This window comes from Neophocaena asiaeorientalis, unplaced genomic scaffold (genome assembly GCF_003031525.2).
Source record: "Neophocaena asiaeorientalis asiaeorientalis breed wild unplaced genomic scaffold, Neophocaena_asiaeorientalis_V1.1 scaffold150, whole genome shotgun sequence".
Lineage (NCBI taxonomy): Eukaryota > Metazoa > Chordata > Mammalia > Artiodactyla > Phocoenidae > Neophocaena > Neophocaena asiaeorientalis.
The window spans coordinates 23524665-23552577 of record NW_020176571.1 but is presented as its reverse complement, the minus strand read 5'-3'; the positions used below and the strand labels follow the sequence as shown (position 1 = coordinate 23552577).

At 38.3% G+C, this 27913-nt stretch overlaps 1 protein-coding gene across 1 annotated transcript in view; it reads left to right on the top strand.

Annotated features, from left to right (window-relative positions):
- OVCH1 (ovochymase 1) overlaps nucleotides 1–26531 on the top strand; it is a 47527-nt gene extending 20996 nt beyond the window's left edge. Inside the window, exons 13-21 of the mRNA XM_024733165.1 lie at nucleotides 1600–1672; nucleotides 2101–2296; nucleotides 6308–6462; nucleotides 12955–13111; nucleotides 13430–13525; nucleotides 16143–16367; nucleotides 23917–24042; nucleotides 25200–25335; nucleotides 26300–26531. Coding sequence (XP_024588933.1) covers nucleotides 1600–1672; nucleotides 2101–2296; nucleotides 6308–6462; nucleotides 12955–13111; nucleotides 13430–13525; nucleotides 16143–16367; nucleotides 23917–24042; nucleotides 25200–25335; nucleotides 26300–26531 — 1396 coding nt within the window. The remainder of the gene's footprint in view (nucleotides 1–1599; nucleotides 1673–2100; nucleotides 2297–6307; nucleotides 6463–12954; nucleotides 13112–13429; nucleotides 13526–16142; nucleotides 16368–23916; nucleotides 24043–25199; nucleotides 25336–26299) is intronic.
- Nucleotides 26532–27913: the final 1382 nt, after the last annotated feature.

The window sequence follows — 27913 nt, the reverse complement described above, 5'->3', positions numbered from 1 at the left end:
TTTCCGCCATCTTGAGCCTAGTTGGGTCTAACCAGTTCTTGTTTTTCTCTTTGCAGCTTCCTCCCGAGACTTAGATACGAGCAATTGGTTTCCTTTCAAGGCAAGGGCAGGGGTATGATTCTAGGACAACAGCTTGGTAACAGCTGTAAGAAATAAGTTAGTAATGATTTAGAGGGTGACTTTGAGAATAAAGTTGATCCTTCCATTAGAGTGCATGACAGATAAGAACAATGATAATAATAAATGGCTACCATTATGGAGTCTCTACCATCTGTAGAGTACTTGCCAGGCACTTTACCTAAGTTAGTTCCCTTAATAGAGGCACATTGAAACACATGAGTGAGTCAGACTCATCATGCAAGAAATTGAAATGAGCATGGTTATGACTAGAGAGAAGATGCCTATGTGTATTAAGAAACATCTCCTTTGAATAAAGTGTATTGAAAAATAATTTCAATAAATTTTACTGAAGAAACAGTTTTGAAAAATGAAAACTTAATCTCCGAGCTGAAGTGACAGTGTACTTCTGGCAATTGAGAGACTCTTTACCTGGATATTTTTTCAACTGAAGATCTTTTTTTAAATTTTATTTATTTATTTTTGGCTGCATTGGGTCTTCATTGCTGCACGCAGGCTTTCTCTAGTTGCGGTGAGCAGGGGCTACTTTTCGTTGCAGCACGCGGGCTTCTCATTGTGGTGGCTTCTCTTGTTGTGGAGCACAGGCTCTAGGTACGTGGGCTTCAGCAGTTGTGGCTCGCGGGCTCTAGAGCGCAGGCTCAGTAGTTGTGGAGCACAGGCTTAGTTGCTCCGCGGCATGTGGGATCTTCCTGGACCAGGGCTCAAACCCATGTCCCCTGCATTGGCAGGTGGATTCTTAACCACTGTGCCACCAGGGGAGCCCTGGAGATCTTGATGTGGCAAATTAATGGATGTACATTTAAATTTTTAAACATCTTTTTGAAGTATGTCAAATGTGTGCAAATCTTTAGTACAGTTAGAGGAATTTACACAAAGCAAACACCCATGTAACCAGCACCCAGATCAAGAAACAAATAGGGGCCCCCCTCGAGGCTCTCCCAATAATCACCCCTCTAAAAGGAATCAGTGCCCTGACCTCTAACACTATACGTGAATTTTACCTATTTTTGAATTGACAAATCTTTTTTAACCTGAGTTTCATCAATTCTGGTTCCTGTAATATAATGTTTGGATACTTTTAACAGTAAAACATGGACCAGAATCTACCTCATTATGAAGGTAATTTTTTTCATGCATTCCTAATATCACTATGAAATTAAAATAAGCTCTAACTTTTCTTTTTTCCTTCTTAACTTAAAAATAGTCTTTGGTGATATTTGATAAGGGCTCCAAAGACATTTTATGGCCAAAAGAAGGGGGCAAGATACACAATTAGGAACTTGTCCTCAGGTAGGTCAGGAGGCAGAGTGTAGCATTGCTGGTTACACAAAGGTGCCAGACAGGGTAGTGGGTGGTCCCTGACTGAACTGAACAGTGCATGTTGGTAGGGCCAGAAGGGGTTAGACCAAATGGTGAAAAATGTGTTTTCATGACAAACTTTTGTTGTTCTTCTCTCTCCAGGAAAAATAATCCACTCTTGTGGACCATTGTTGCTGGAGACCATGACAGAACCTTGAAGGAACCAACTGAGCAGGTGAGAAATTGTTTTAATGGTTATTCCGCCTAAATTTTCACATGCCAGGGAATACATTTAGCTAAAACATGTAGTTATTAATCCCCTAATGCCCTCGTATACTTATCATTTATACTAACATTTAAAGATACCATTTAAGATCACATTTAATCTGAAAATTAGGTGAGGTGAGTCAAGAAGTGCAAATTCAGGTCTATGTACACAGGTCCACCATAGTCTGGTTTTTCCAGGACCACCAGTCCTCAGAAAGCGGTGCATGGACTCCTGTAAATTATTAACGGAGATTGCCCTTTTTAATTTAGTACAAAGTCATCTTCATTACTGATGTGTGGAAATGCAGAGATTTAAGATTATTTTGGACCAGTATACAAGGAAGTTGTTCAACTCATTGACTTTGCCTTGTAATCTCTTGCTTGCTAACAATACAGGTGAGAAGGGCAAAACACATTGTGGTGCACGAAGACTTTGACAGACTGACCTTTGATTCTGACATCGCCCTAATACAGCTGAGCTCTGCTCTGGAGTTCAACTCAGTGGTGAGGCCAGTGTGTCTCCCACACAGCACGGAGCCTCTGTTTTCCTCTGAGATCTGTGTTGTGACTGGATGGGGAAGTGTTAGTGAAGGTAAACATTTTACTTTTGCGTAAACATCACTGCTGGTTGAGAGTTTTGAGAATGTGTCATGGAAATGATATCAAGTAGTATCTGCTTTAGCCCTTCTTCCTTCTGAAACATTGAAACCATGTTTTATGTAGCTGTAAAGCTCATCAAATTAGAGAATGAGCTGTTTTATATTTTTCCATCAGGGTGACTTAATCATAGGTAGGCTAGATCTGTGAAAGGCCAGATACAAGTATTTTATGCCTTGTAAGCCATGTGGTCTCTGTCACAGCTATTCAAATCTGCCATTGTAGCACCAAGCAGCCATGGACCATATGTTATAGAATGGATGTGGCTGTATTCCAACATAACTTGTCCATGAGTCTTAAATTTTATACAATAATCTTGTCACAAAATATTATTCTTTTTTGGATTTTCCTTTCAACCATTTAAAAATGTACAAATCATAATTAGTTCATGGATTGTAATAAATAGGCTTGGGGGTGTAATAAATAGGCTTGTAATAAATAGGCTTCGGTTAGGGCCTGGCATGAAATTGGCCTGTTGGCTGGAGTTTGATGACCTCTGGGCTAGATTCTAGAGTTCTTAAAGCCACAGTGAAATACTGAAAGATCTGAATGGGTTGATGTTTGTGTCCTGCTTCTTTTCACTGTATAAAGTTATTTTCTTTTATATTTTCCTTCTGTTTATATGTCATTTAAAGTCTGTGAGCTTGCAGATGTAGAAGACAAACTTATGGTTACCAAAGGGGAAAGGGGGTAGGGAGGGATAAATTAAGAGTTTGGGATTAACATATATACATTACTATATATAAAATAGATAAACAGCAAGGTCCTACTGTATAGCACAGGGAACTAAATTCAATATGTTGTAATAAACTATAATGGAAAAATTTATATATAAACTATATATAGTTTATATATAAACTATAATGAAAAAGAATATATATATATATAACTGAATCACTTTGCTATACACCAGGAACTAACACAACATTGTAAATTAAATATACTTCAATTAAAAAAAAAATAATGATAAAGTCTGTGAGCTTAAAGGAGGTGAGATATCTTTGACCTCATACAGTATTCATGTTCTCAGCTTACTGTGCTACCTGCAGCCAAATTGCATTTTCCTAAAATCTTCACAACCACCATATGAGGAGATTTTATCCTCCCATTCTGCAAATGAGGAGATTATGGCCCTGAAGTCTAAGTAATTTGCTAAAATTCCATGGCTAATAAATATCAAAAGTGGGATTTAAAATCAGTGTGGCTCAGCTGATAAACCTTGAATGGCTTATTTGTTACATTTGGAATACAATCTGAACTCCTAGCCCAGCATTGAAGGCTCTGCATTGGACCTCCCCATACTTCTCCAGCCTCAGCTCCTCCTTTGTCCCCTTGTTGGCTGACCTGTGTCTTCTTTCTTTCTCAAGCTCTGTGCTTTGTTTCCTTGGCCCCAGAGTACTCCTATTCCAGTCTTCTCACAGCCCCTCCTCATTACTCCATCCTCAACTCAAATCTTCTCAGACCCCTTTCTTGCAGCAGGACTGTCCTTCCTTCACTCTCTGCACAACCTGGTTTTATCATTTCCTTGCACATAAATGGACTTGACATATTTTACGGAATCATTTTCTACATCCCACCCCTTAGAGCGGGAGCCTCTTGCAGGCAGATCTCTGCCTAATTTACTGCTCTCTCCCCAGGACTCAGCATCTACCTAGCATAGAGGAAACAGTAAATTTTTATTGACTCACTGGCCTCAAAGCCCTTGAATAAATGTACCTGTTCTTTAACATCTTCAACCTTCACCAACTCCATGACCACCAGATGATGGAGGCGGTTACAGTTTTATAAAAGGTGAATTCAGTCTTTTAGTCTCAGAGAGAAAACAAGTTCTCAATTTTGAGACATGATAATAAGCAACATTGTTAGGTATGGTCCCTGAAAAGAGGATTTTAAATACATTAAATTATCTATGTATTAGATTACTACATTAAAAAAAATAAGATTTAGAGTCGGACCTAGGCTAGGTCCTAGTTCTGCCCCATAGGTGCTGTGTGATTAAATCTTCAGAGCTCTGGCTTTTTCATGTGTGAGATTAGTGTGACAGCCCACCTCACAATGTTGTTGTGAGTATTAATAGCTTAGAGTAAAAAGCTTTATAAATATATTAAGGAACGATTTACATAAATGTAAAGTAATTTTTATTAATTTTTTTCAAAAAGCTATAGGGCTATCAAATACTGAACTTACCTTTTTTTAATTAGTCATAAATCTAAAGTGATAGAATAAGTCACACAGAACACGTGTTAACATAGACCTGCCTGAGGGCCAGGCGGGAGAAGAAATTCTTTAGTGTTCATCATCAGTGTCATCTTAAATTAGAGCTGAGATTAGGCCTCAGTGATAATAAAGGAACAAGAGAAATATGGTTTTGTTTTATATGAGTGCTACCAAGTCCAAGCTCACTCTGTTCGCCACACGACAGTCCAACAAATCAGAGATGAGGCATTGAGGCAAGGAATACTTTATTCAAAAAGCCCACAGACCAAGAAGACAGCAGACTAGTGTCTCTGAAAAGCCATTTTATGAGGTTTGGCCAGTTTCTTTTATAGCACAGAGAGGGGGAGGAGATGAGGAAGTAAAGTAAAATGGCCATAAGTTTTGCTAATATCACCTGGAATGGCCAGCCTCAGGGAGGGGATGTGTTAATTTCTTCTTTCTAGTAGCCATCCACAGGTGGGCAGAGTCCAGATGCTCCCCCAAACAAAGGCACTTTGTTTTAACATTCAGGCGGAGGGGCAGGGTTCCCCCGAGGCAGGCCATTATGTACAGACAGTATCCTTTCAGTGAACAAAAGCTGCAGAAAGCAAAGGTTAAAGTAAAAGAAACAGATCCAACATGTAGTCTGATTTGGCTCTTCCCTGTTACAATTGGAAATCATATAAATATATTATTGTTATGTAGTTATAATATGTTTATGTAAAATATTTACAGTTGACCTTTGAACAATGCGGGGGTTAATTCAAGTGTCATTTATAGTCAGCCCTACATACCACAAACTGTGTAGTACTGCAGTATTTACTATTGAAAAATATCTGAGTATAAGTGGACCCGTGCAGTTCAAACCTGTGTTGTTCAAGGGTCAACTGTACCTGTAAAAATATATAAACATATATATTTATAATATAAATTATCTGTGACACCAATTCATATCTTACTGAATTTCTCTTTCTGAATTCTTAATAGCAATATTTGAAACACTAAAAATTTTTTTAACATCTTTATTGGGGTATAATTGCTTTACAACGGTGTGTTAGTTTCTGCTTTATAACAAAGTGAATCAGTTATACATATACATATGTTCCCATATCTCTTCCCTCTTGCACCTCCCTCCCTCCCACCGTCCCTATCCCACCCCTCTAGGTGGTCACAAAGCACCAAGTTGATCTCCCTGTGCTATGCGGCTGCTTCCCACTAGCTATCTACCTTACGTTTGGTAGTGTATATATGTCCATGCCTCTCTCTCACTTTGTCACAGCTCACCATTCCCCCTCCCCATATCCTCAAATCCGTTCTCCAGTAGGTCTGTGTCTTTATTCCTGTCTTACCCCTAGGTTCTTCATGACATTTTTTTTTCTTAAATTCCATATATGTTAGCATACGGTATTTGTCTTTCTCTTTCTGACTTACTTCACTCTGCATGACAGACTCTAGGTCTATCCACCTCATTATGAAACACTAAAATTTAAATCAGAATTAAGCTAGAAAAAAAGTGTTTCTGATCTTGTTTCTCCTGCCAATGGATTTTCTTCACCAAGATGTCACATCTGGAAATAAAGATGTCCTGCACAAAACACTGTGTTTGGATTCAGAATTCTGCATCAGCTTAGGCAAAACCGAATGATGGCAGCTGTGTCGGTGTAGAGCAAGTCTGAACTTAAATATATTTCTTTAACACCACTTGTTGCTTACTTCATTATCAAGCTCTCTTTCTGAATCTATTTCTTAGATGGCGGCCTAGCGAGTCGCTTACAGCAGATTCAAGTGCTTGTGGTAGAAAGAGAGGTCTGCGAACGCACTTACTATTCTGCCCATCCAGGAGGGATTACAGAGAAGATGATCTGTGCTGGCTCTGCAGCGTCTGGAGGGAAAGATGTGGGTCAGGTGAGAGGATTCTAATTTTGCAGAGGGGAAGACAGGAAGTTGTCATCTGTTGGAGATTCTCCTTAGACAGGAAGAATCTACTCTCAAAGCCACAGACAAGCATCTTGGCCTGTGCCTGTAGCATCATGCCACACCCCTACTCGAAAGCCAGTAGGACAACAGGAAGAGTGAATTACTTAGTCCAAACTTGCTGAGATGGCAGAGAGACAGAAGCAGCCATCAATCAGAGGGGAAGTGGGTACACAGAGGAGCCCATGAGAAGGTAGGAGAGGGCAACACCAGGTGGGAAGGTGGGAAGATGTGTTCTGCAGGTGGGAAGATGTGTTCTGCAGGTGGGAAGATGTGTTCAGATATGCTTAAAGCTTTGGTTAAAGGGGAACGAGCAAATACGGATTATACATTAGTGTATCCTACTTATGCCTTAAGAGTTTTATTGTTTCAAATTATTACTAAACTCCTGGGTACCCACACTTAATTTTCAATCACAGAATAAAATAAAATAATCATGAAGAAAATGAGAACCTTTGAAAAAATGGTTTTCATATGCAGCGGAAGACAAATCACAAAGCAGTAGTTTCATTTTAGTGATATCCTAGAGGCACGAAGCTGTGCAGATGTATTCACACGTCAGTTGGACAAGCATGCTATTGGCAAGTTCAGAATCAACTAGGAAAAAGACAGGATACGGGCAAAAGGATTACAAAACACCAGCTTTAATATCCACAAAGCCGACTGAGGAATATGCCTTAGGTATGCAACCAAAAAGTGTTTCCAACACTAAGCAGCCCACCTTGAACACCTAGTCTGGACTTGAGGCAGCCTGCCTAAGGGAAAGTTGGGGTCTGTAGAGCAGACACACTTCTCCAGATTGTTGTGTCATTTCATATTGGTCTAGAGTAGAGAGGGAAGAAAGAATGAATCTTGAGTTGCAGCTTTTTGATAGTCCTCCCCTGCCTCCCCACAAACGCTCCCCCCACCCCCCTGGCCACGAAGAAACAGAAACCAATGGATACCACCTCTATGGGGAGAAAACTGGGCTTTAATCTGGATAGAAGTCTTTCCATTGGCAAAAATGAGGAGAGAAGGAAGGAGGTCCCCTCTTAACATTGAATATAAATTGAGTGTAGTTAAACCCTTTCCTTGTGTCAAGCACTACCCAAATTCTGTTTTATGTTGCATATTGTAATTTGCATTCTTCAGAAGCAGACTCTGAGAGGAGGATTCAAGGGCAACAGTCTGCTTAGAAAGTACAAATATCACTGGTAGAAATGTGAGGAGGTGGTACAGGGAAGGGAAGGCAGCCCATCTATTGATGTGCTATTAATGTGCTATGAAGCCAACTACCACAGGGAGGGACTGAGCTGAATCCTGCAGCGAAACTCTGGCAGTGATGCAAAACACACGCAGTATATTTATCCCCTCCCCTTGGAGGGGTGAGGGAGCTTCCCCAGAGTCACGGTTGGGAGGCTGCAGGGGAGCATCTCCCGCAGTCTGAGCGGCCTTATGGCTGTGGTGGACAGGGCAAGGGCCCTCAGGCACACAGCCAGCATGGACTGGAAGGTCCAAGGAATATGGGAAGGGCACTCATACCATCTGCTAGAGGACATTACTGTTATATTATAAAAATCCAATAGAAAAGTGTTCTGAATTAATGTGTTCATTCTCCCCCTTTTGAGGGATGGTTTTTCTTTCTTTTTCACATCAAGAAAATTACAAATGGCTCTGCTGTCTCTGTCATGTTTAACAGCATGTAACATTAAGGGAAGAGCTTAATCTATCAAGAGAGCAAATAGGTCCATGTCAGAGGTGACCCAAATACCATAATCTCGGTTGGTACCTATATTTATTTCAGCTACATCCAGCTGTCACTTTCGCTGCAGTGTGACCAAATTTACAGCCACTACAAAGAAAGGAAAATAGGAGAGATTCTGACTAGATGTGGGTAGCTTTCTTTTATAAAGAATACTGAATTACTAAAAGGGTGACTTCAGAAACTTGCTTTGATGAAACAGACTCTAATATTTCTATCAGGTAATTGGTTTTTACCCCTAAAAAGGGTTTTTACCCTCCTGTGCATACTCAGGGGTAATGGACCTGCTAATGTAATTTCTCATCCAGGAAGGTGAACATCAGAATGTTGGAATGCAGAGACATGGGAGTTTCAGATACACAGTGTAGAATCCTGTGGTTCTTTGCTCACAACAAATTTTAGATTTTTTTTTTAATCTCAAATTCTTTGACCTACCATTGATCTTTGTCTTCACAGAGTGATACATGTTCTGTTCTTGCTGACTTTTCCAGTCTAGTTCTTATTCCTCTCCTCTTGCTTACTATTTTTCAGCCACATCGATTGCCTTCTGACCTCAAACTTGCCACATCCTTGTCTAAGTTGGGGCCTTAGCCCAGATATCAATTCTGCATTAAAACGCTATTCCTCCAGGTTTTTGAAAATCCACCTCCTTATTTTTCATGTACGAGCTCAAATGTTATTGAAACTACAAATAATATACATGCACGTGTAAGCATACACACAGCTACCATTGTTCTCAACTTTTCACTCTGAGTATTTCCTTTATGGCTATTATCACCATCTAATTTGTTTATATTCTTTTCCAGAATGCCTGGCTCACAGTAGGCACCGAATAATTTTTAAAATAATCAGTAGGTACCATTTGTTTCTTGAAGATTTACCATGTGCGAGGCCCTGTAATAAGTGCTGACCATAAAAGATAAATTAGACAGGCTCCTTCTGTATCACAAAATGTTTGTAATTAACTGAAAAATTCTATATTGTGTATGTGTTCGTACTGAATGAATGAGTGAATAAAAAAACACCTGATTTGACAAATCAGACTATTTTCAAACTGGAAGGGCCTCCCAAGTATAATCTTAAATTATGTGGGAAAAAAATTAGGCCCAGAGAAAATGTTAATTGTTCTACATTACAGATTAAGGAATCGGTCTCCTATTTCCAGTTCAGGATTTCTCCTGTGAAATTCTCCATATAAAATAAACACTTATCTCAAATATGGTATCAGCTCAGTTTATTTTATAAGAAGACAATTAAATTAAACGTTTAGTTTGGTCCTAAGTACATTTGTGTCAAAAAAAAAAAAAAGCCCTGATAAAAAATCAGAAAGCCTATCTTAAAAAAATGCAAATCCTATGTTTTAAAGCTTGTTTTTTTTTTCAGTTTTATTGAGATATAATTGACATATAAAATTTTATAAATTTAAAATGTACAATGTGATGATTTTGATACACTTAGGTATTGTGAAATGCTTACCATAGTAGGGTTAGTTAACACCTTCATCACCTCACATAATTATCATTTCTTTCTTGTGCTGAGAACACTTATGATCTACTCTCTTAGCAGCTTTCAAGTAAGCAATACAGTATTGTTAACTACAGTCACCATGCTGTACATTAGATCCCTAGAACCTGTTAATCTTACAGCTGGAAGTTTACACCCTTTGACCAGCGTCTTCCCATTTTCCCCATTTTTTAGGTCTCAGGTATATGTGATATCATACAGTAATTGTCTTTCACTGTCTGACTTTTCACTTAACATATTGTTCTCAAGGATTATCCACGTTGTCGCAAATGACAGGATCTCCTCCTTTCTCATGGCTGAATAATATTCCATTTTAGTATTCAGTATTCTCATGGCTGAATAAATAAACAAATAAATAAACAAATATACATATAGACACACACACACACACATATAAAAAATACACACACACATATACTCCATACATCTTCTTTATCCATTCATCCTTTGACAGAAAAATAGGTTGTTTCCATATCTTGGCTAATGTGAATAAAGCTGCAGTAAACATGGGGGTGCAGATACCTCTTCAGTAGCCTATTTTTATTTCCTTTGGCTATATACCCAGAACAGGGATTGCCATATCATATGGTAGTTCTATTTTTAATTCTATTTTCCACAGTGATATACCAATTTATATTCCCACCAATGGTGCAAAAGGATTCTCATTTTTTCCACATCTTTGTAAACACTGTTTATTTCTTGTCTTTTTGATGATAGCTGATCAAACAGGTATGAGGTGATATCTCATTGTGATTTTGATTTGCATTCTCGTGATGTTGAGCACATTTTCATGTACCTGTTGGCCATCTGTATATCTTCTTTGGTAAAATGTCTATTCAGATCCTCTGCCTATTTATAAATTGCATTTTTTTTGTTATTGATTTGTATGAGTTCTATAATTTTGGATACTAACCGCCTATCAGATATATGGTTTGAAAATATTTTCTCCCGTTCCATGGGTTGCGTTTTCATTTTGTTGATTGTTTCTTCTGATGTGCAGAAGCCTTTTAGCTTGATGTAGTCCCACTTACTGATTTTTGGCCCTGTTGCTTGTGCTTTTGGTTTCATATCCAAAAAAACTGTTGCCAAAAACAAAGTCAAAGGAGCTTTTCGGGCTTCCCTGGTGGCGCAGTGATTGAGAGTCCGCCTGCCGATGCAGGGGACGCGGGTTCGTGCCCCAGTCTGGGAGGATCCCACATGCCGCGGAGCGGCTGGGCCCGTGAGCCATGGCCGCTGAGCCTGTGCGTCCGGAGTCTGTGCACCGCAGTGGGAGAGGCCACAACAGTGAGAGGCCCGCGTACAGCTAAAAAAAAAAAAAAAGGAGCTTTTCCCTATGTTTTCTTCTAGAAGTCCTGCCATTTGGGGTCTTATGTTTAAGTCTTTAATCTATTTCAAGTTAATTTTTGTGGTGTAAAATAGGGGTTCAATTTTATTCCTCTGCATGTGGTTATTCAGTTTTCCCAACACCATTATTGAAGAAACTAGTTTTTCCCCATTGAGTATCCTTTGCTCCTTTTTCAAATATTAGTTAACTATATAAATGAGGGTTTTTCTGGGCTCACAATTCTGTCTCATTGGTCTGTGTGTCTGTTTTTATGCCAGTACCATACTGTGTTGATTACTATAAATTTGTAATACATTTTGAAATCAGGAATGTGATGCCTCCAGCTTTGTTCTTTCTCAGGATTGTTTTGACTATGCGAGGGTCTTTGTGGTTCCATGTGAATTTTAGGATTGTTTTTCTCTATTTCTGTGAAAAATGCCATTGAAATTTTGATATGGACTGCATTGAATCTATAGCTGTTTTGAGTAGTGTGGACATTTTAACAATATTAATTCTTCAAATTCATGAATATGGGATATCTTTCCATTTCTTTGTGTCTTTAATTTTTTCATCAAAGCCATAGTTTTCAGTATAGAGACCTTTTACCTCCTTGGTTAAATTTATTCCAAAGTATTTTATTCTTTTGATGCTATTGTATGTGGGATTTTTATATATGTGTGTGTGTGTGTGTGTGTGTGTGTGTGTGTTTTGTTGGTGTATAGAGACACAGCTGACTTCTATATTTTGTATCCTGAAACTTTACTGTATTCATTGATAAGTTCTAACAGTTTTTTGGTGGAGCCTTTAAGACTTTCTGTATAAAAAGACTTTCTTGCCTGATTGCTCTGGCTAGGACTTTCAGACTATATTGAATAGACCTGGTAAGGGTGAGCACCTTTGTGTTATTCCTACTCTTAGAGGAACAGCTTTCAACCTTTCACTGTTGAGTAGAGTGTCAGCTGCGGGTTTGTTATATATGGCCTTTTTTATGTTGAGGTATGTTTTATTTACACCCAAGCTGTTGAGAGTTCTTAATCATGCAAGAATGTTGCATTTTATCAAATGCTTTTTTGTACTATTGAGATGATGATACGATTTTAACTTTCACATTTATTGACTTGCATATGTTGAACCACCCTTGCATCACTGGAATAAATCCCACTTGATTATGGTGATTGATCCATTTAATATACTGTTGAATTCAGTATGCTAGTATTTTGGGGGTGTTTTTACATCTATGTTCATTAGGGATATGGGCCTAATTTATCTTTTTTTGTAGTGTTCTTTTCTGGCTTTAGTATGAGGGTAATGCTGACCTCATAAAATGAGTTTTGGAGTATTCCCTCCTCCAGTTTTTGGGTAGACTTTGAGAAGAATTCTTGTTTAAATGTTTAGTAAAATTCACTAGTGAAGCCATCTGGTCCTAGGCTTTTCTTTGTTAGGATGTTCTTGATTATTGATTCAATCTCCTTTCTTGTATTGGTCTGTTATGATTTTCTTTTTCCTCTTGATTTGGTATTAGTAGGTGGTATGTTTCTAGGAGTTTATTTCTTCTAAGTTTATCCAATTTTTTGGTTTATAGTTGTTCATAGTGGTCTCTTATGATCCCTTGTATTTCTGTGGTACCAGTTGTAATGTCTCCTCTTTCATTTCTTTTATTTGTGATTTCATTTATTTAAGTCTAAGTATTCTAAGGTATACAAATTCATAAAAATAAATCTTTAAGAAATTAAAGAAATATATTATGAATAAATTATTGATTATTCCTGTTCCAAAACTGAAAGCAGGAGTTCTGATTAAAGCAATTTTAGAACATGTTTTCTTGGTGTTCCAGGGAGATTCTGGTGGGCCATTAGTATGTAAACATGAAAAAGCTCCCTTTGTCCTCTATGGCATTGTCAGCTGGGGAGCCAGCTGTCCCCAGCCAAGGAAGCCAGGCGTATTTGCCAGGGTGAGTGTCTTCTTGGACTGGATTCAATCCAGAATCAAAGGTAAATATTTTTCAGATATTATAAAAAGGTGCCTCTTTTTTTTCGAGTGGGTTTGGGAGAGGTGAGAGTGGTGGAAATCAGCATTATGAAAGAGAAGACCATAATATAGTATTTTATTTATTTTAGTTTCTAAACACATTAAAATTCTGTAAGAATAAATTCTTCCTTAGGCAGAGTTATGGTAAAACTGACATTTCCTGAGGCTGCTTTAATCCTAGATTTGCATTCTCTTTGAAAAAAATCTGCTCTGGAACAAACTACATTTTGTCCTTAGGCTTTCATCTTTATTTACTTTTAACATGTTCTCCCCAGATGCAGGTCCTGTTTTACTTCAGATAAATAAAGAAAGCAAAATCTTAACAAGACAACAATTGCCACCACCCACACCTTCAAGAGACAGTGCATCTGGGCCAGGTAGTAGATGTTCATGTTATGCCATTAATATAGCTAGTAAGAATTTAGCAAAAAGCATTGCTCATCTGGGTTCATTAATTTTCTTTGGAATACCGTAAACTGTGTCTTCATTCTGGTTGGTAGTTTAAGCTGAAAGACAGGAGAGTTGTTATTGTTACTGTCTAGGGATCTTTTCTACCCCATAGATACAGCTGTTACAGGTTAAAAAAAAAAAAAAAGTCTTGTGGTTGTGAACAGTGCTTGAATTTTGGAGAAGTTCATAGAATTATTCTGACCTCTGAGCTATTTATTGCTACATGAACAAAGGCCCTTAGGCTTTCAGGTATCTTGCTAGATAAAGACTCTGGATATTAGATGACCAAGACGAATATCAGTGTTAGTGTCTCTCTTAACTCTCCCCCAATTGTCAGTGTCTGTTTGCTAATAATATTTTTAGTTAAAAACAAAAAGGAACTGGAGATTTAGATGTCTGTGATAGATTTATAAGAAGATAAAAGTTCCATGATACCATCATTCTTGGTTTCCAAATGGTCAGGATCTTTCCCTTTTCATCCATCTCTGCCCCATCCACTCCCATATACACTCAAGCCCAATAGACAACTAGAAAGAGTTGGAGGAAAATTGAGAAGGATGCAAGAGAGAAGGGGGAGACTTGCTAGAGTGATGACCTTCAGTAGAAGAAAGTGGATGAGATCTAGTGTCCAGGTGGAAGGGCTGGTCTTGGATAGGAGCAAAGTGCAGTTTATCCATAGTTGCCAGATGGAAAGAACAATATTTAGGCACTGCTGCTGTTGTATGGGTACATGTGGGAATGGGAACAGCAGTTCTCCTCTAACTGCTTATATTTTCTTAGCACATGAAACAGAGGATTGTGGGAGAAGCTCTGAGGGTTTTGAGAGAAAAAGGAGAAAGTAGTAAACAGTTCTCGAAAAAAGTGACCAAGTGCATGGAATACGAAAATGTTGTAGAATTGTTTGGCAGCATAAAAGCCTCTGAGATGAATGATCATAAATTTAGAGGGAGACTAATCAGTTAGTTTGGTTGTATGTTTTCCTCTGGAGACACTGAGGCATACCACATAGATGCAGCCCAGGTGGAGAGCAAATTCAATCACAGTGGGTTTTTCCAAGTATACAAGAGTATAAGGGAATTGTGAGTGTGTATGAGGAAGAGATTAAAATGATGGATGGTTGGAATTCAAGCTGGGAAACTAGTGAAGCAAGGAGGAAAAGTTAAGGAACAAGAAAAGGTGGTGGAATAGATGAATTACAAGTCTCAAAAGGTGAAGGAGTGTTGGTGTAAGCTGAAAAATAGAAGGTTGTGGTTGGAGACGGTGGTTCTTGAAATTGAGTTTATGCAAGGCTTACAGTTATTGCTAATGACCAGATCTCTAGGGGCTGACCCTTTGGAGAAGTGAATGAGGTCAGGTGAAGGAGAAGATCATTGGAGGAAAGTTGAGAAACTGAAAAGATTCAGTGCTGGAAACATCATCTGTATGGCTACTGAAATCAGCAAGATATATGGTAGGATTGGTGTTGGAGAAAATGACTGCTAAAATCTTCTAGGAATGAAGTGGAGTAACTCAGGGACCAGTTATGGGTGGTACGTTCTGACAACACAAGAGTCAGGAGTCAAAACAAGAGTCAAAGAGTCATATTAAGATTAAATTAAGTATGGAATTGGGGTTGAGATGGAAAGCAGACTTAGGTTTAAGATCATAAAACCTAATGATTTTGATGGTTTAACTGAATAATTTCAATGAGTGCCAAAGTAAGTTAATGCATGTTAAGCACTTAGAATAGGGATGGTATGACCCATGATGAAGGTCAGTAAGTGTTGTGGTGTAGTGACCATCAAGTGTGTTCTTTGAACTGTCCCATTCAGACTATTAGAAAATGAACATTGTTAAAATGCAGAGAAGATATTTCTCATTTGTATGTGTTCAGAAATACTTATGCATACCAAAGAACTTCCAAAGTTTTACATATAAAAGGGTATTGTTTTGTTTTACTTCTATGAATATTCTATGAGAAAAAGTGTTAGGATTCTGCCATATTTAACACCTACCCACTCCCATCACTTGCTTTTTACACAAGGGAATGAATGAATCTTAGCAATGGTTTTTTGAAATTGTTACCCCATTTACCAAAAATAGTGAGTGGTTGGGAATTCATGACTTTATATGATTCACTTCCTTTTCTTGATCTCAGTCACAAGCTCCATGAATGTAATCATTTGTCCCAGCAAGATAAGTGCTCAGTGAAGTCAATGAAGCTTTTAGGAACAGATCTTCAGTTGCATCTCAAAGAAGGAAAAAAATGAAAACAGGCTGGGATTAGAGGATGCAATGCAGTCCACTGTGCATTTTCTAAGAAATTTTAAAAATTCAGTTAAAAGTCATTTTAAATAATTATTGTTTAAATTATACTTCTACGACCTCATTTCACAAAAGTAGGACACATTAAATGGGATGATCATTTTACCCAAGAACTTGTAACTGATGGTAATTGTTTTAATTTTCTTCTTGCGAGCCAAAATTATTCAAGTTTATGATAAAATCTCATTTTTCTTTGTCTTATTTATGTGGTCCCTGGTGTCCCTATGTTCTGAATCATAGGCTGTTACTCTGAAGTGGAGCTGGAAGAGCCCAGAGGCTTTTTTTCCTCTCCAAGATATCCACTGGATTATAGAGGAAAACTGGAATGTTCTTGGGTGCTCAGAGTTTCACCAAGCAGTATGGCAAAATTTACGGTTGAGTATCTGTCACTCCCTGGGTCTCACGTGTGTGGCGATTCAGTTCTGACTATTTATGAAGAAAACCACAATGAGAGAAGGATGTCAGGTAAACCTTAGGGGCATTTATACGTTGTGCTGGGAGCCTTTTCTGTGTAGGCGGCTTATGTTCAAAGGGAGAGTTTGACTTGGTAATAATACTGAAATGTTGATTCATGTAGTAGGCATGACTTTTTTTCTAGGCACATTTAATATTTTCAAAATTTGAATTTACAAAACAGGTATACTAAAGGTTGAGTGGAAGTGTTTGTATGTATGTGTATTCGGAAAAAAAAAAAAAAAGACGGGAGAACCCAACTTCTTCAAACATAGCAGAACCATGCCAGAATGCCAGAAATGTGTGTAAGACAGAGGAGGGGTTAAGATAATTAAAAATCATGCAGGGGGTAAGGTGCTGAATTTTCAAATAAAGCAAAATACATTAAAGGCTTTTAAAATGGTAGAATTAAAAAGATTTGCTAATAACATGCCAACTGTCATTTCATTTCCTGTACAGGCAAAACTGGTTTCATTCAGCAAACTTGCCACCTGTTCTTTTTTTTTTTTGCGGTACACGGGCCTCTCACTGTTATGGCCTCTCCCGTTGCGGAACACAGGCTTCAGACGTGCAGGCTCAGTGGCCATGGCTCATGGGCCCAGTCGCTCCACGGCATGTGGGATCTTCCTGGACCGGGGCACGAACCCGTGTCCCCTGCATCGGCAGGCGGACTCTCAACCACTGCGCCACCAGGGAAGCCTGCCACCTGTTCTTTGTATAGGTGTAACACAGGCTTTTTGGCTGTCAGTAAAGGTGGAGGTGGGAAGGTGTTGGAAATAATTTGGTTGATGGGGATACCTGGAAAGAAAAGTTTAGGTATGTTACTCTGAGTGTGTGTGATTCACACACAAGTGCATGTGCTTGATTCAGGAGTATACGGAGGCCAGGGAATTGCTTTGAGGTTGAGATTTTCTCAGGATAAATTCTGAGAGATTGAATTATTGAATTAGAAGGCTCAAACATTTATTTAAAGGATCTTTCTTTAGAAATGCTATCTCATTTAGACTGCAGAGAAAACGATTAACTGCCTATCCCCCATTGCACATTTTTCCCCTATGATCAGATTACCTTCCCCATCCACCCTGAGTAAAATGGCTCCTTGTAGCTGCAGTGAAATCCAGACTCCCTAGTGTGACCTTTTGCCTCGCTCTCCCTTAGCTCATCATGCTGTCCCCTCAGGGCCCTTGTCCATCACCACCTCTCCCAGCTATTCAAAGACCTCTTCCTCATGCATCTAGTCAAGTCTTGACTAGAATGTGCCTTCTTTTTTTTTTTTGATTTGACATTTTTTACTATAATTTTAAAGGTTACTTTGCATTTACATTTGTATAGCTGAAACAAAATACTGGCTCTATTCCCCGTGTTCTACAGCACATCCTTGAGCCTATCTTACACCCAATGGTTTGGGCCTCCGACTCCCCCATCTCTATATTGACACCCTCCCCACTGGTAACCACTAATTTGTTCTCTATATTGGAGTCAGCTTCTTTTTGTTATATTCACTAGTTCTTTTTTTTTTTTTTTTGAGTATAACTGCTTTACAATGCTGTGTTAGTTTCTGCGGTACAATGAAGTGAATCAGCTATATGTGTACCCATATCCCCTCCCTCTTGGAGCCCCCTTCCTCCACATCCCACCCATCTAGGTCATCACAGAGCACTGAGCTGAGCTCCCTGTGCTGTACAGGAGGTTCCCACTAGCTATCTATTTTACACATGGTGGTGTATTTATGTCAAACTTAATCTCCCAATTCGTCCCACCCACCCCTTCCCCGCCTGTGTCCCCATGTCTCTTCTCTATGTCTACGTCTCTATTCCTGCCCTGCAAATAGGTTCATCTGTACCATTTATCTAGGTTCCACATATATGAATTAATATATGATATTTGTTTTTCTCATTCTGGCTTACTTCATTCTGTAGGACAGACTCTATGTCCATCCACATCTCTACAAATGACCCAGTTTTGTTCCTTTTTGTGGCTGAGTAATATTCCATCGTATATATGCACCACATCTTCTTTATCCATTCATCTGTGGTTGGACATTAGGTTGTTTCCATGTCCTGGCTATTGTAAATAGTGCTGCAGTGAACACTGGGGTACATGTGTCCTTTTGAATTATGGTTTTCTCAGGGTATATGCCCAGTAGTGGGATTGCTGGGTCATATGGTTGTTCTATTTTTAGTTTTTCAAGGAAACTCCATACTGTTCTCCACAGTGGATGTATCAATTGACATTCCCACCAACAGTGCAAAAGGGTTCCCTTTTCTCCACACCCTCTCCAGGATTTATTGTTTGTAGATTTTTTTGATGATGGCCATTCTGACCGGTGTGAAGTGATACCTCATTGTAGTTTTGATTTTCATTTCTCTAATAATTAGTGATGTTGAGCATCTTTTCATGTTGAGCATCATGTGCCTCTGGGCCATCTGTACGTCTTCTTTGGTGAAATGTCTATTTAGGTCTTCCACCCATTTTTTTAATTGGGATCTTTGTTTTTTTGATATTGCGCTCCATGAGCTGTTAGAATATTTTGGAGATTAATCCTTTGTTCGTTGCTTTGTTTGCAAATATTTTCTCCTATTCTGAGGATTATCTTTTCATCTTTTTTATGGTTTCCTTTGCTGTGCAAAAGCTTTTAAGTTTCATTAGGTCCCATTTATTTATTTTTGTTTTTACTTTCATTACTCTAGGAGGTGGGTCAAAAAAGATCTTGCTGTGGTTTATGTCAAAGTGTGTTTTTCCTATATTTTCCTCTAAGAGTTTTATAGTATTCGGTCTTACATTTAGGTCTTTAATCAATTTTGAGTTTATTTTTGTGTATGGTGTTAGGGAATGTTCTAATTTCATTCTTTTACTTGTAGCTATCCAGTTTTCCCAGCACCACTTATTGAAGAGGCTGTCTTTTCTCCATTGTATGTTCTTGCCCCCCTTGAAATAAATTAGGTGACCATATATGCGTGGGTTTATCTCTGGGCTATCTATCCTGTACCATTGATCTATATTTCTGTTTTTGTGCCAGTACCATACTGTCTTGATTACTGTAGCTTTGTAGTATAATCTGAAGTCCGGGAGCCTGATTCCTCCAGCTCCGTTTTTCTTTCTCAAGAGTGCTTTGACTATTCGGGGTCTTTTGTGTTTCTATACAAATTGTAACATTTTTTGTTCTAATTCTGTAAAGAATGCCATTGGTAATTTGATAGGGATTGCATTGACTCTGTAGACTGCTTTGGGTAGTATAGACATTTTTACAATATTGATTCTTCCAGTCTAGGAGCATAATATATTTCTCCACCTGTTTATGTCATCTTTGATTTCTTTCATCAGTGTTGTATAGTTTTCTGAGTACAAGTCATTCACCTCCTTAGGTAGGTTTATTCCTAGGTATTTTATTCATTTTGTTGTGATGATAAATGGGATTGTTTCCTTAATTTCTCTTTCTGGTTTTTCATTGTTAGTGTATAGGAATGCAAGAGATTTCTGTGAATTAATTTTGTATCCTGCAACCTTATCAAATTCATTGATTAGTTCTAGTAGTTTTCTGGTGGCATATTTAGGATTTTCTATGTATAGTATCATGTCATCTGCAAACAGTGACAGTTTTACTTCTTCTTTTCTGATTTGTATTCCTTTTATTTCTTCTCTGATTGCCATGGCTAGGACTTCCAAAACTATGTTGAATAAGAGTGGCAAGAGTGTATATCCTTGTCTTGTTCCTGATCTTAGTGGAAATGCTTTCAGTTTTTCACCATTGAAAATGATGTTTGCTGTGGGTTTGTCATATATGGCCTATATTATGTTGAGGTAGGTTCCCTCTATGCCCATTTTCGGGAGAGTTTTTATCATAAATGAATGTTGAATTTTGTCAAAAGCTTTTTCTGCATCTATTGAGATGAGCATATGTTTTTTCCCCTTCAATTTGTTAATATGGTGTATCACATTGATTGATTTGCATATATTGAAGAATCTTTGCATTCCTGGGATAAATCCCACTTGTTCATGGTGTATGATCCTTTTAATGTGTTGTTGGATTCTGTTTGCTAGTATTTTGTTGAGGACTTGTGCAACAAGTCCTAGGTCCCACACAGCCCAGAGCGGGGCTCAGAGGGCAGCGGACCCAGTCTGGGAGCCCAGCCGGCTTCCGGGGACCCAGTTGGGCAGGAGAAATGCTAGGCACACTCCCCCATGATCCTCCGAGCCCCTAAGGGTCTCTCCAGGCGAAGGAACCCCTCCCCTCTCCCAGCCACCCCTCAGAGGCACCAGTCCTGTCCAGTCTCCACCTCTCCTCCCCTCTCACTCTCCCCATGTCCTACCTGGTTGCTTGAGGGTTTCTCCCATCTCCTTGGGTGTCACAGTCCCCCACCAGCATCCAGTAGGTGCCCTAGTTTTGGGGAGATGCAAACTCAATGTCCTCCCATGCAGCCATCTTGACTCCGCCCCCCCACTAGCTGTATTTTTTAGATTCCACATGTAAGTGATATTTGTCTTTTTCTGTCTAACTTATTTCACTTAGCATAGTGCCCTACAAGTCCATCCATGTTGCTGCAAATGGCAACATTTTGTCCTTTTTTATGGCTGAGTAGTATTCCATTGTGTATATATATCATATCTTCTTTATCCATTCATACTTAGGTTGCTTCCATATCTTGGCAAGTGTAAATAATGCTGTTATGAACTTTGGGGTGCATGTATCTTTTTGAACTGGTGTTTTTGATTTTTTTGGATATATACTCAGGAGTGTAATTACTGGGTCATATCGTAGTTCTATTTTTAGCTTTTTGAGAAACAGTCATACTGTTTTCCACAGTGGCTGCACCAATTTACATTCTCACCAACAGTGTTCAAGGGTTCCCTGTTCTGCACATAGAATGTGCCTTCTTAATGAGGCCTACCTGATTGATGTGAATTTCATCACTCCCAGCTCTGTACTTCTTAGTGGCCCTTCTCTTGGCATTATTGTCTTCTAACCTATGAGGTTGTTTCATGTTTTTATGTCAGTGTCTTCGCTATTGATATGAGCTTCTCGAGGACTGAAACTCATCTCTTCACTTCAGGAATCCCCAGTCCTTAGAATGCTGCTGGACGAAATGAAGGCATTTAATAAATGAGTGACTGATTGAAAGGTCACCTCCTAAAATAGGCCTTCTTAGTCTTAAGTAGCATCATCCTTCACCTCCCACAGTCTTTTTCTATCATACTCTGTTGGTTATTTCATTTGTAACAGTGGTTTCTATTTGAAATCATCTTCTTCACTTATCTGACTCACATGAAAGCTTCACGAGAACAGGGATCTGGCTATTTATTTTTCCCTACTATGTCTCCCCAACTTGGGATAATAGAGACTCAGAACATTTTTTTTTTTTTACATGAATACATACTGCTAAATTATTCTTCAGAAAGACTAAATCAGGGACTTCCCTGGTGGCACAGTGGTTAAGAATCCGCTTGCCAATGCAGGGGACATGGGTTCGAGCCCTGGTCCAGGAAGATCCCACATGCCATGGAGCAACTAAGCCTGTGCACCACAACTACTGAGCCTGCGCGCCGCAACTACTGAGCCTGCGCACCACAACTACTGAGTCCGCATGCTGCAACTACTGAAGCCCGTGAACCTAGAGCCCATGCTCCACAACAAGAGAAGCCACTGCAATGAGAAGCCCACACACCACAATGAAGAGTAGCCCCTACTCGCTGCAACTAAAGAAAGCTCGCGTGCAGCAACGAAGACTCAACGCGGCCACAAATAAATAAAATTAAAAAATAAATAAATAACTATATTAAATACTTGTTTAAAAAAAAAAGACTAAATCATTTTTCACTGCCATTAGCAATGCATAAGAGGCTCTTTCACCATGCCCATAACCTGATATTATCAATTTAATAAGCATTTGTATTTTTTTTAAATCATTAATGAGGATAAATTTTTTTCATGTGTTGGTTAGCTATTTGTATTTTTAAATTTGTTGTCATTACCATCTATTTTTAAATTTGAGTATTGATCTTATTATTGGTTTATAAGAGCTACATATATGTATATATTATATATATATTAATACTTTTTCCTTTGTCATAAGTTACAAGTACTTATTCATAAGGTTGTCGTTTGCCTTTAAATTTTGTATATTTATACGTTGATGTAAATATTTTTAAATTTGTTGGTTTAAATACAGTCATATGTATCTTTGATTTCTCATATGGTAAAATTCCCTTATGCCTGCTTTATTCTTTTAAAAAAATTATTTTCTCCCTAATTTATAGCTATCTTTATCATATACCAGATTCTCATATAGAAGTAAATGATTTCTGGGAAAACTTGCCTTTATCATTGTTCTACTGAAAACCATGTTTGACTTTGTTGTGGATTACCTGGGGAACCCCTATAATTTTTCAATGTAGCATTTCTTTGATTTGAAATTCTCAGCTTGAAACTTCTGGAGTTGTTCTCTCCTTCAGATGATAGCTAGTGGAACTGTAGGACTATGATAGAAATATTGCCTCTTACTCAAGTCAGGTAGTATTCTAGTACACTGTAAAATGCTATGTTTTTCCCTGTGGGAGCCAGAAACCATTCAAGAGCTGCGTTCATGTCTTCTTGCTATAAATAAATATTTGCTCATTCTTCAAATAGTATTTCAACATCATTTATCCTAAGATGTTATGCCAACTAATGTTTTTTTCTTCTTGTATATAATCTTCTCCCTTCTTTCCTCCCTACAAATATATATGGAACACCTACTGTGGGCCAGGGACTGACCCTTCTCGGTTGTGGGCATCCAGTAGTGAACAAAATGGACAAAAAAAACCCCCGCCCTTACCAACCTTATATTCTAGTTGGGGGAGGACACATAGTACAATAAAATATATAATATGTTAGACAGAAGGGCTGGGGGAAAATGACGTGGGAAGGGAGAGAAGAAGCATCTGGGATGCAGGTGTCATAGAGTTATATGCAGTATAACTGGCAAAAGTCTTTCTGAGCAGGTGACATTTAAATAAATGTTACAGAATGATATTGAGTTATTCTTAATAGTAGGTGACTTTGATTCTAAGAAAATCAAGGGTTCTTTCTATACCTTTTTAATCAGCCCTCTGAATCATTTTAGAATTATGGTTATAATTTTATGTTCTGTCTTTGACTTAGGTTCTTAAAGTAAAGTGATCAAAAGAAGATTGGATGTAGGGAAAGAATAAATTTTCAGGTAGAAAAAGTTTTCCATCATGGATTTTCACAGTGATATATTTTTAATAAATAGGTTACTTTTCTAGGAGAAAAATGGCACATCAGCCTTATTTTAAAGATAAAATAATTTGCTACCTATTGTCCTTCAAGGGAGCAGTGTGACATAGTCGACTGTAATAGGTATTGAATTTTTGAACGTGGCTTCCAATCCTGACTCCCCACCATCAGTCTGTGACTTTGGGTGAGTCATTTGAGTTCTGGAACCCTGCTCCTCATTTGGCAGAGTGGAGTTTAAGTAATTGCTACACCTAAATTAGAGAACTGTTAAAAAAGCAAATGTTCTTTTTTTTTAAATCAAATTTGATTTTTGTTTTTTTAACCTAGGTGAATTATGTGGGAGAAGGCTTTACCCAATGATTTTCATGAGCTCTGGACCACTGGTGAGGGTGACATTTCATTCCCGTGTGCAAGGTGCTTTTGGCATAAATTATATTGTCTTTAGAGTCCAAGGTATGTTTGGTCATTTAGTAAACTCATAAAGTTAAAAATCAATGTTTTTGTTTTTAGGAATATTTCAAAACTTACACATTGTTTTGTAAGAAAACTTGTTTCTGTGGGGAACGAGCTTATGTTTGAAGGGAAAATCTATTTAAGTGATCTGAGATTGGTCTGGTCCAAGAGGAAAAACTACGCAGTAAATAAGCTGATTGACTTGTAAATCATTCAGAATTGTGATTTCTGGACATGGCTAAGATACATTGATTGCAAGATAGCATTTTTTATTGTGATTGTGATTTTACACCACACTGATCCTTTTCTGTAGCCATAATTCTTGTGGATTGAAAGATTGGAGTTCTAAATCTTAGCTGGCTGATTAGCTCTGGACAATTTATTATCTCTGTATTAGAGTTTTCTTTATAGTGATATTATAATAATAAAAGGTTAGAATGAGTTGTGAAAACAAACTAAACAAATAGTAGATGCTAGCATTATAAATGTAAACTCATGCAATTCAGAGTTTTCAGACTGCATTTTCAAACATGTCATTAGTGAGGTTTCTGACTCTTGATGAACGTAGGTAACCAAGAGCTAGGTTCTCTCTTTGGCACTGAAAAGCATTGCAGAGAGACAATTGGAAAAATGTTAAGTGAGTAATAAAGAAAAGCATGTATATCATAGGAAAGTTTTTTCCTAAAGAACTGTGTTATGAATACTGCTTTTAACAAATATCAAATGATATCACATATATATATTCATATATATATATATATATATATAGTAGAATCTAAATTATGTAAAACGGAATCACTTTGCTATACACCAGAAATTAACACAACATTGTAAATCAATTATACTTCAATAAAAATTTTTTTCAAAATGAATATTGCTTTTATATGGAATTGTGCAGGGAACCTGCATTTTCGATAGTTATCACACTTTATCTTCCATAGACCCTAGGCTGTGCCAAAGATAATCTGAGAGAGGTGCTGGTTTTCTGTATGTTTTGAATGTTGCAGATAGAAAATTTTTAGTGAAACTAACTACCTCCTGTTAACTTTTTTCTAAAACAATTAGGGAGGAAAGCTGATAGCTCTGAGCTGAAAAGGCATATAACAAGCCTCTTTAAAATTAGTTTTACCTCAATCCCTTTTCTTCTTTATTTCTAGGTCCAAAGAGCAGTAAAACTACCAAATTTCCTCAGAGTTCAAACCAAGAGCATGTGACCACTTGTGACGATGTTATTCTTACCAAACCAACAGGAATCATACAAATCCCAAGATATTTTCACAGAACCACTATGAGGTGAGGAAAGAATGTTTACTACAATGGAAGAAGTTCATGGATGATCCCTTGACAAGCCGGGACATTTGTTATTTGCTTAAGGCATTATTTTCTACTTCCTTCCCTTAAAGAATAGACTTTGAGATAATCCCTTATTTGAGGCCTTCAATATATGAAAACTGAATGTAAGATTACATTAATAAATGCTGTTGATAAATTGTACTTTCCTAACAAAAGAGACTATTTATTAGGTAAAGTGGAAAGTCAAATCTCTATCAAAGAGTTTTGGAGATTGAAATAATGTACATAAAAGCTTCTTGCACATAGTAGGTACTCAATAAATGGTTCTTAAAATGCCACAGTGGAGGGGGCTTCCCTGGTGGTGCAGTGGTTGAGAGTCCGCCTGCCGATGCAGGGGACATGGGTTTGTGCCCCGGTCCAGGAGGATCCCATGTGCCGCGGAGTGGCTGGACCTGTGGGCCATGGCCCCTGGGCCTGCGCATCTGGAGCCTGTGCTCTGAAGCGGGAGAGGCCGCAGCGGTGAGAAGGCTGCGTACCGCAAAAAAAAAAAAAAAAAAGCCGCAGTGGAAAGAGAACCTTCCCTGAATTAAACATTAGAATAAATTTAAAATGAGAAACAAAAAAATTGAAGATTCATATAGTATCAATCCTAAGTAAATTTATGTGATTTGGGGAAGCTTGGGACAAGAATACTTCTTTAACTCTTATAGGCTGCCAATCAGAATTTATAAAATACAAGTGGTTGACCAACCATTCACCATAACGGGTGAACTTTTGACAAATTCAGTATTAGAAAATATTTTTAATTGTTACAGTTTAAATCTTTCTTTCACCTTAAGCACAGAAGAAGCAGGTAGAGTCAATAACAGTGACTCACTGAGTGATGCATTGAATTATGAACAAAGTAAACAACAACATATGCTGTTTAGAAGTCATTTCTGACTTTCTTTCATCTGTGCTACAGCTGCCACTGGAGATTATTGGCCCCTTCAAATCACATCATTCGCCTTGATATTGTCAACTTCCAGATGCAACCAATGCCCTTGGCCTGTCAGGGTCACCTGTGGGTTTACGAAGGATTTGGATCAGGCAAAAAATTAATAGGTAACTATTTTCCTGTGAAGAACTATGCTATTGATTTTCTTTCACAAAATATTCTTAGAGTATTTTATATTCAGTGTGTGAATTACAGATGACATAAATTAGTCTCTTATGTGATATTGAAATAGCCTTACTGTTACTATTTTTTATTGTAATTGAAATTAATGTAACACTCTCTGATTAAGTTAAAAAGGAAAACCCAACTATATGCTGTTTACTTGGGTCATACCTAGATTACACTTGCCCAGAAATACTAAAAATAAAGGATAAACAGTCTTAGACAAATGTAACGCAAGAAAATTGAGAATATAATATTAATCAGGCAAAATAATGTTCACAGGAAAGGCATTAAATGGGTTTGTCAATTAGATAGCAACCGAAAACCTGATTACAGTGACTTAAATTTATTATTCTGAAAGAAAGAGAAATCCAGAGGGATGCAGATGCACCACCAGCTCAACAGTTCAACTCTGTGAAGAATGGCATTACTGCAATTCTCTTGGCCTTTTCCTAATGGTTCCATAATGGCTATCTCAGTTGTCACCATTACACTGGAGGAAAAAGGAAGAAGGGGCACAGGGAAGGATTATCACCAAGGAGAAAGCAAATACGTTTCCAGGAATCCTGTAGCAAATTTAAGTCACTTTGGCCAGATTTGTCACATGGCCATACCTAACTGGGAGATGACTAGAGAAAAGGGAAATGGAAACAGGGTTTGGGCTGGCTGACTGATGTTACCCAATATACCCGGATATAGCAGCCTAGAGTTCTGGAATCTGACGGTCCTGCGTCCAGTAGATCACAGTTCTACCACATAGTAATTCAGTGACTTTGGGAATGTTCCCAAAGCTTTCTAAGAATCACTGTCCTCATTTGTGACATGAAGATAATCTACCTGTAACTTTTTGTGTGATTTAAAAGAGACACTCTGCCATCACTAGCACACACAGATACATGGGCATTAAAAATTCCCAATTTAGGGCTTCCCTGGTGGCGCAGTGGTTGAGAGTCCACCTGCCGATGCAGGGGACACAGGTTCGTGCCCTGGTCTGGGAAGATCCCACATGCCGCGGAGCGGATAGGCCTGTGAGCCATGGCCGCTGAGCCTGCGCGTCCGGAGCCTGTGCTCCGCAACGGGAGAGGCCACAACAGTGAGAGAAAATTCTCAATTTGCTTAAGTCAGAGATACAGATGCCTAAGGTAACAAGGTGACTCCCAGAGGGAGAGGATGTGTGGCATTTTCCTGGCCTTTGACTCTTTAGAAAGGACCCAGATGCCAGTGTTACTCTCCACGTAGGTAGAGCCTTGCCAGAGTTGATAAAATAGCCAATTGCTAACCCACTGTCCTTTTATTCTTCGGGCTTACATTACCGTCCCAGAAGCAGGTGTATTAACAATCTTTGTGTTTCTACTTAAGGGCATGTTAGTAAACATGGAGCTTTCCTGGTTTCTGAGTCAACATAACATCAATAAGGGC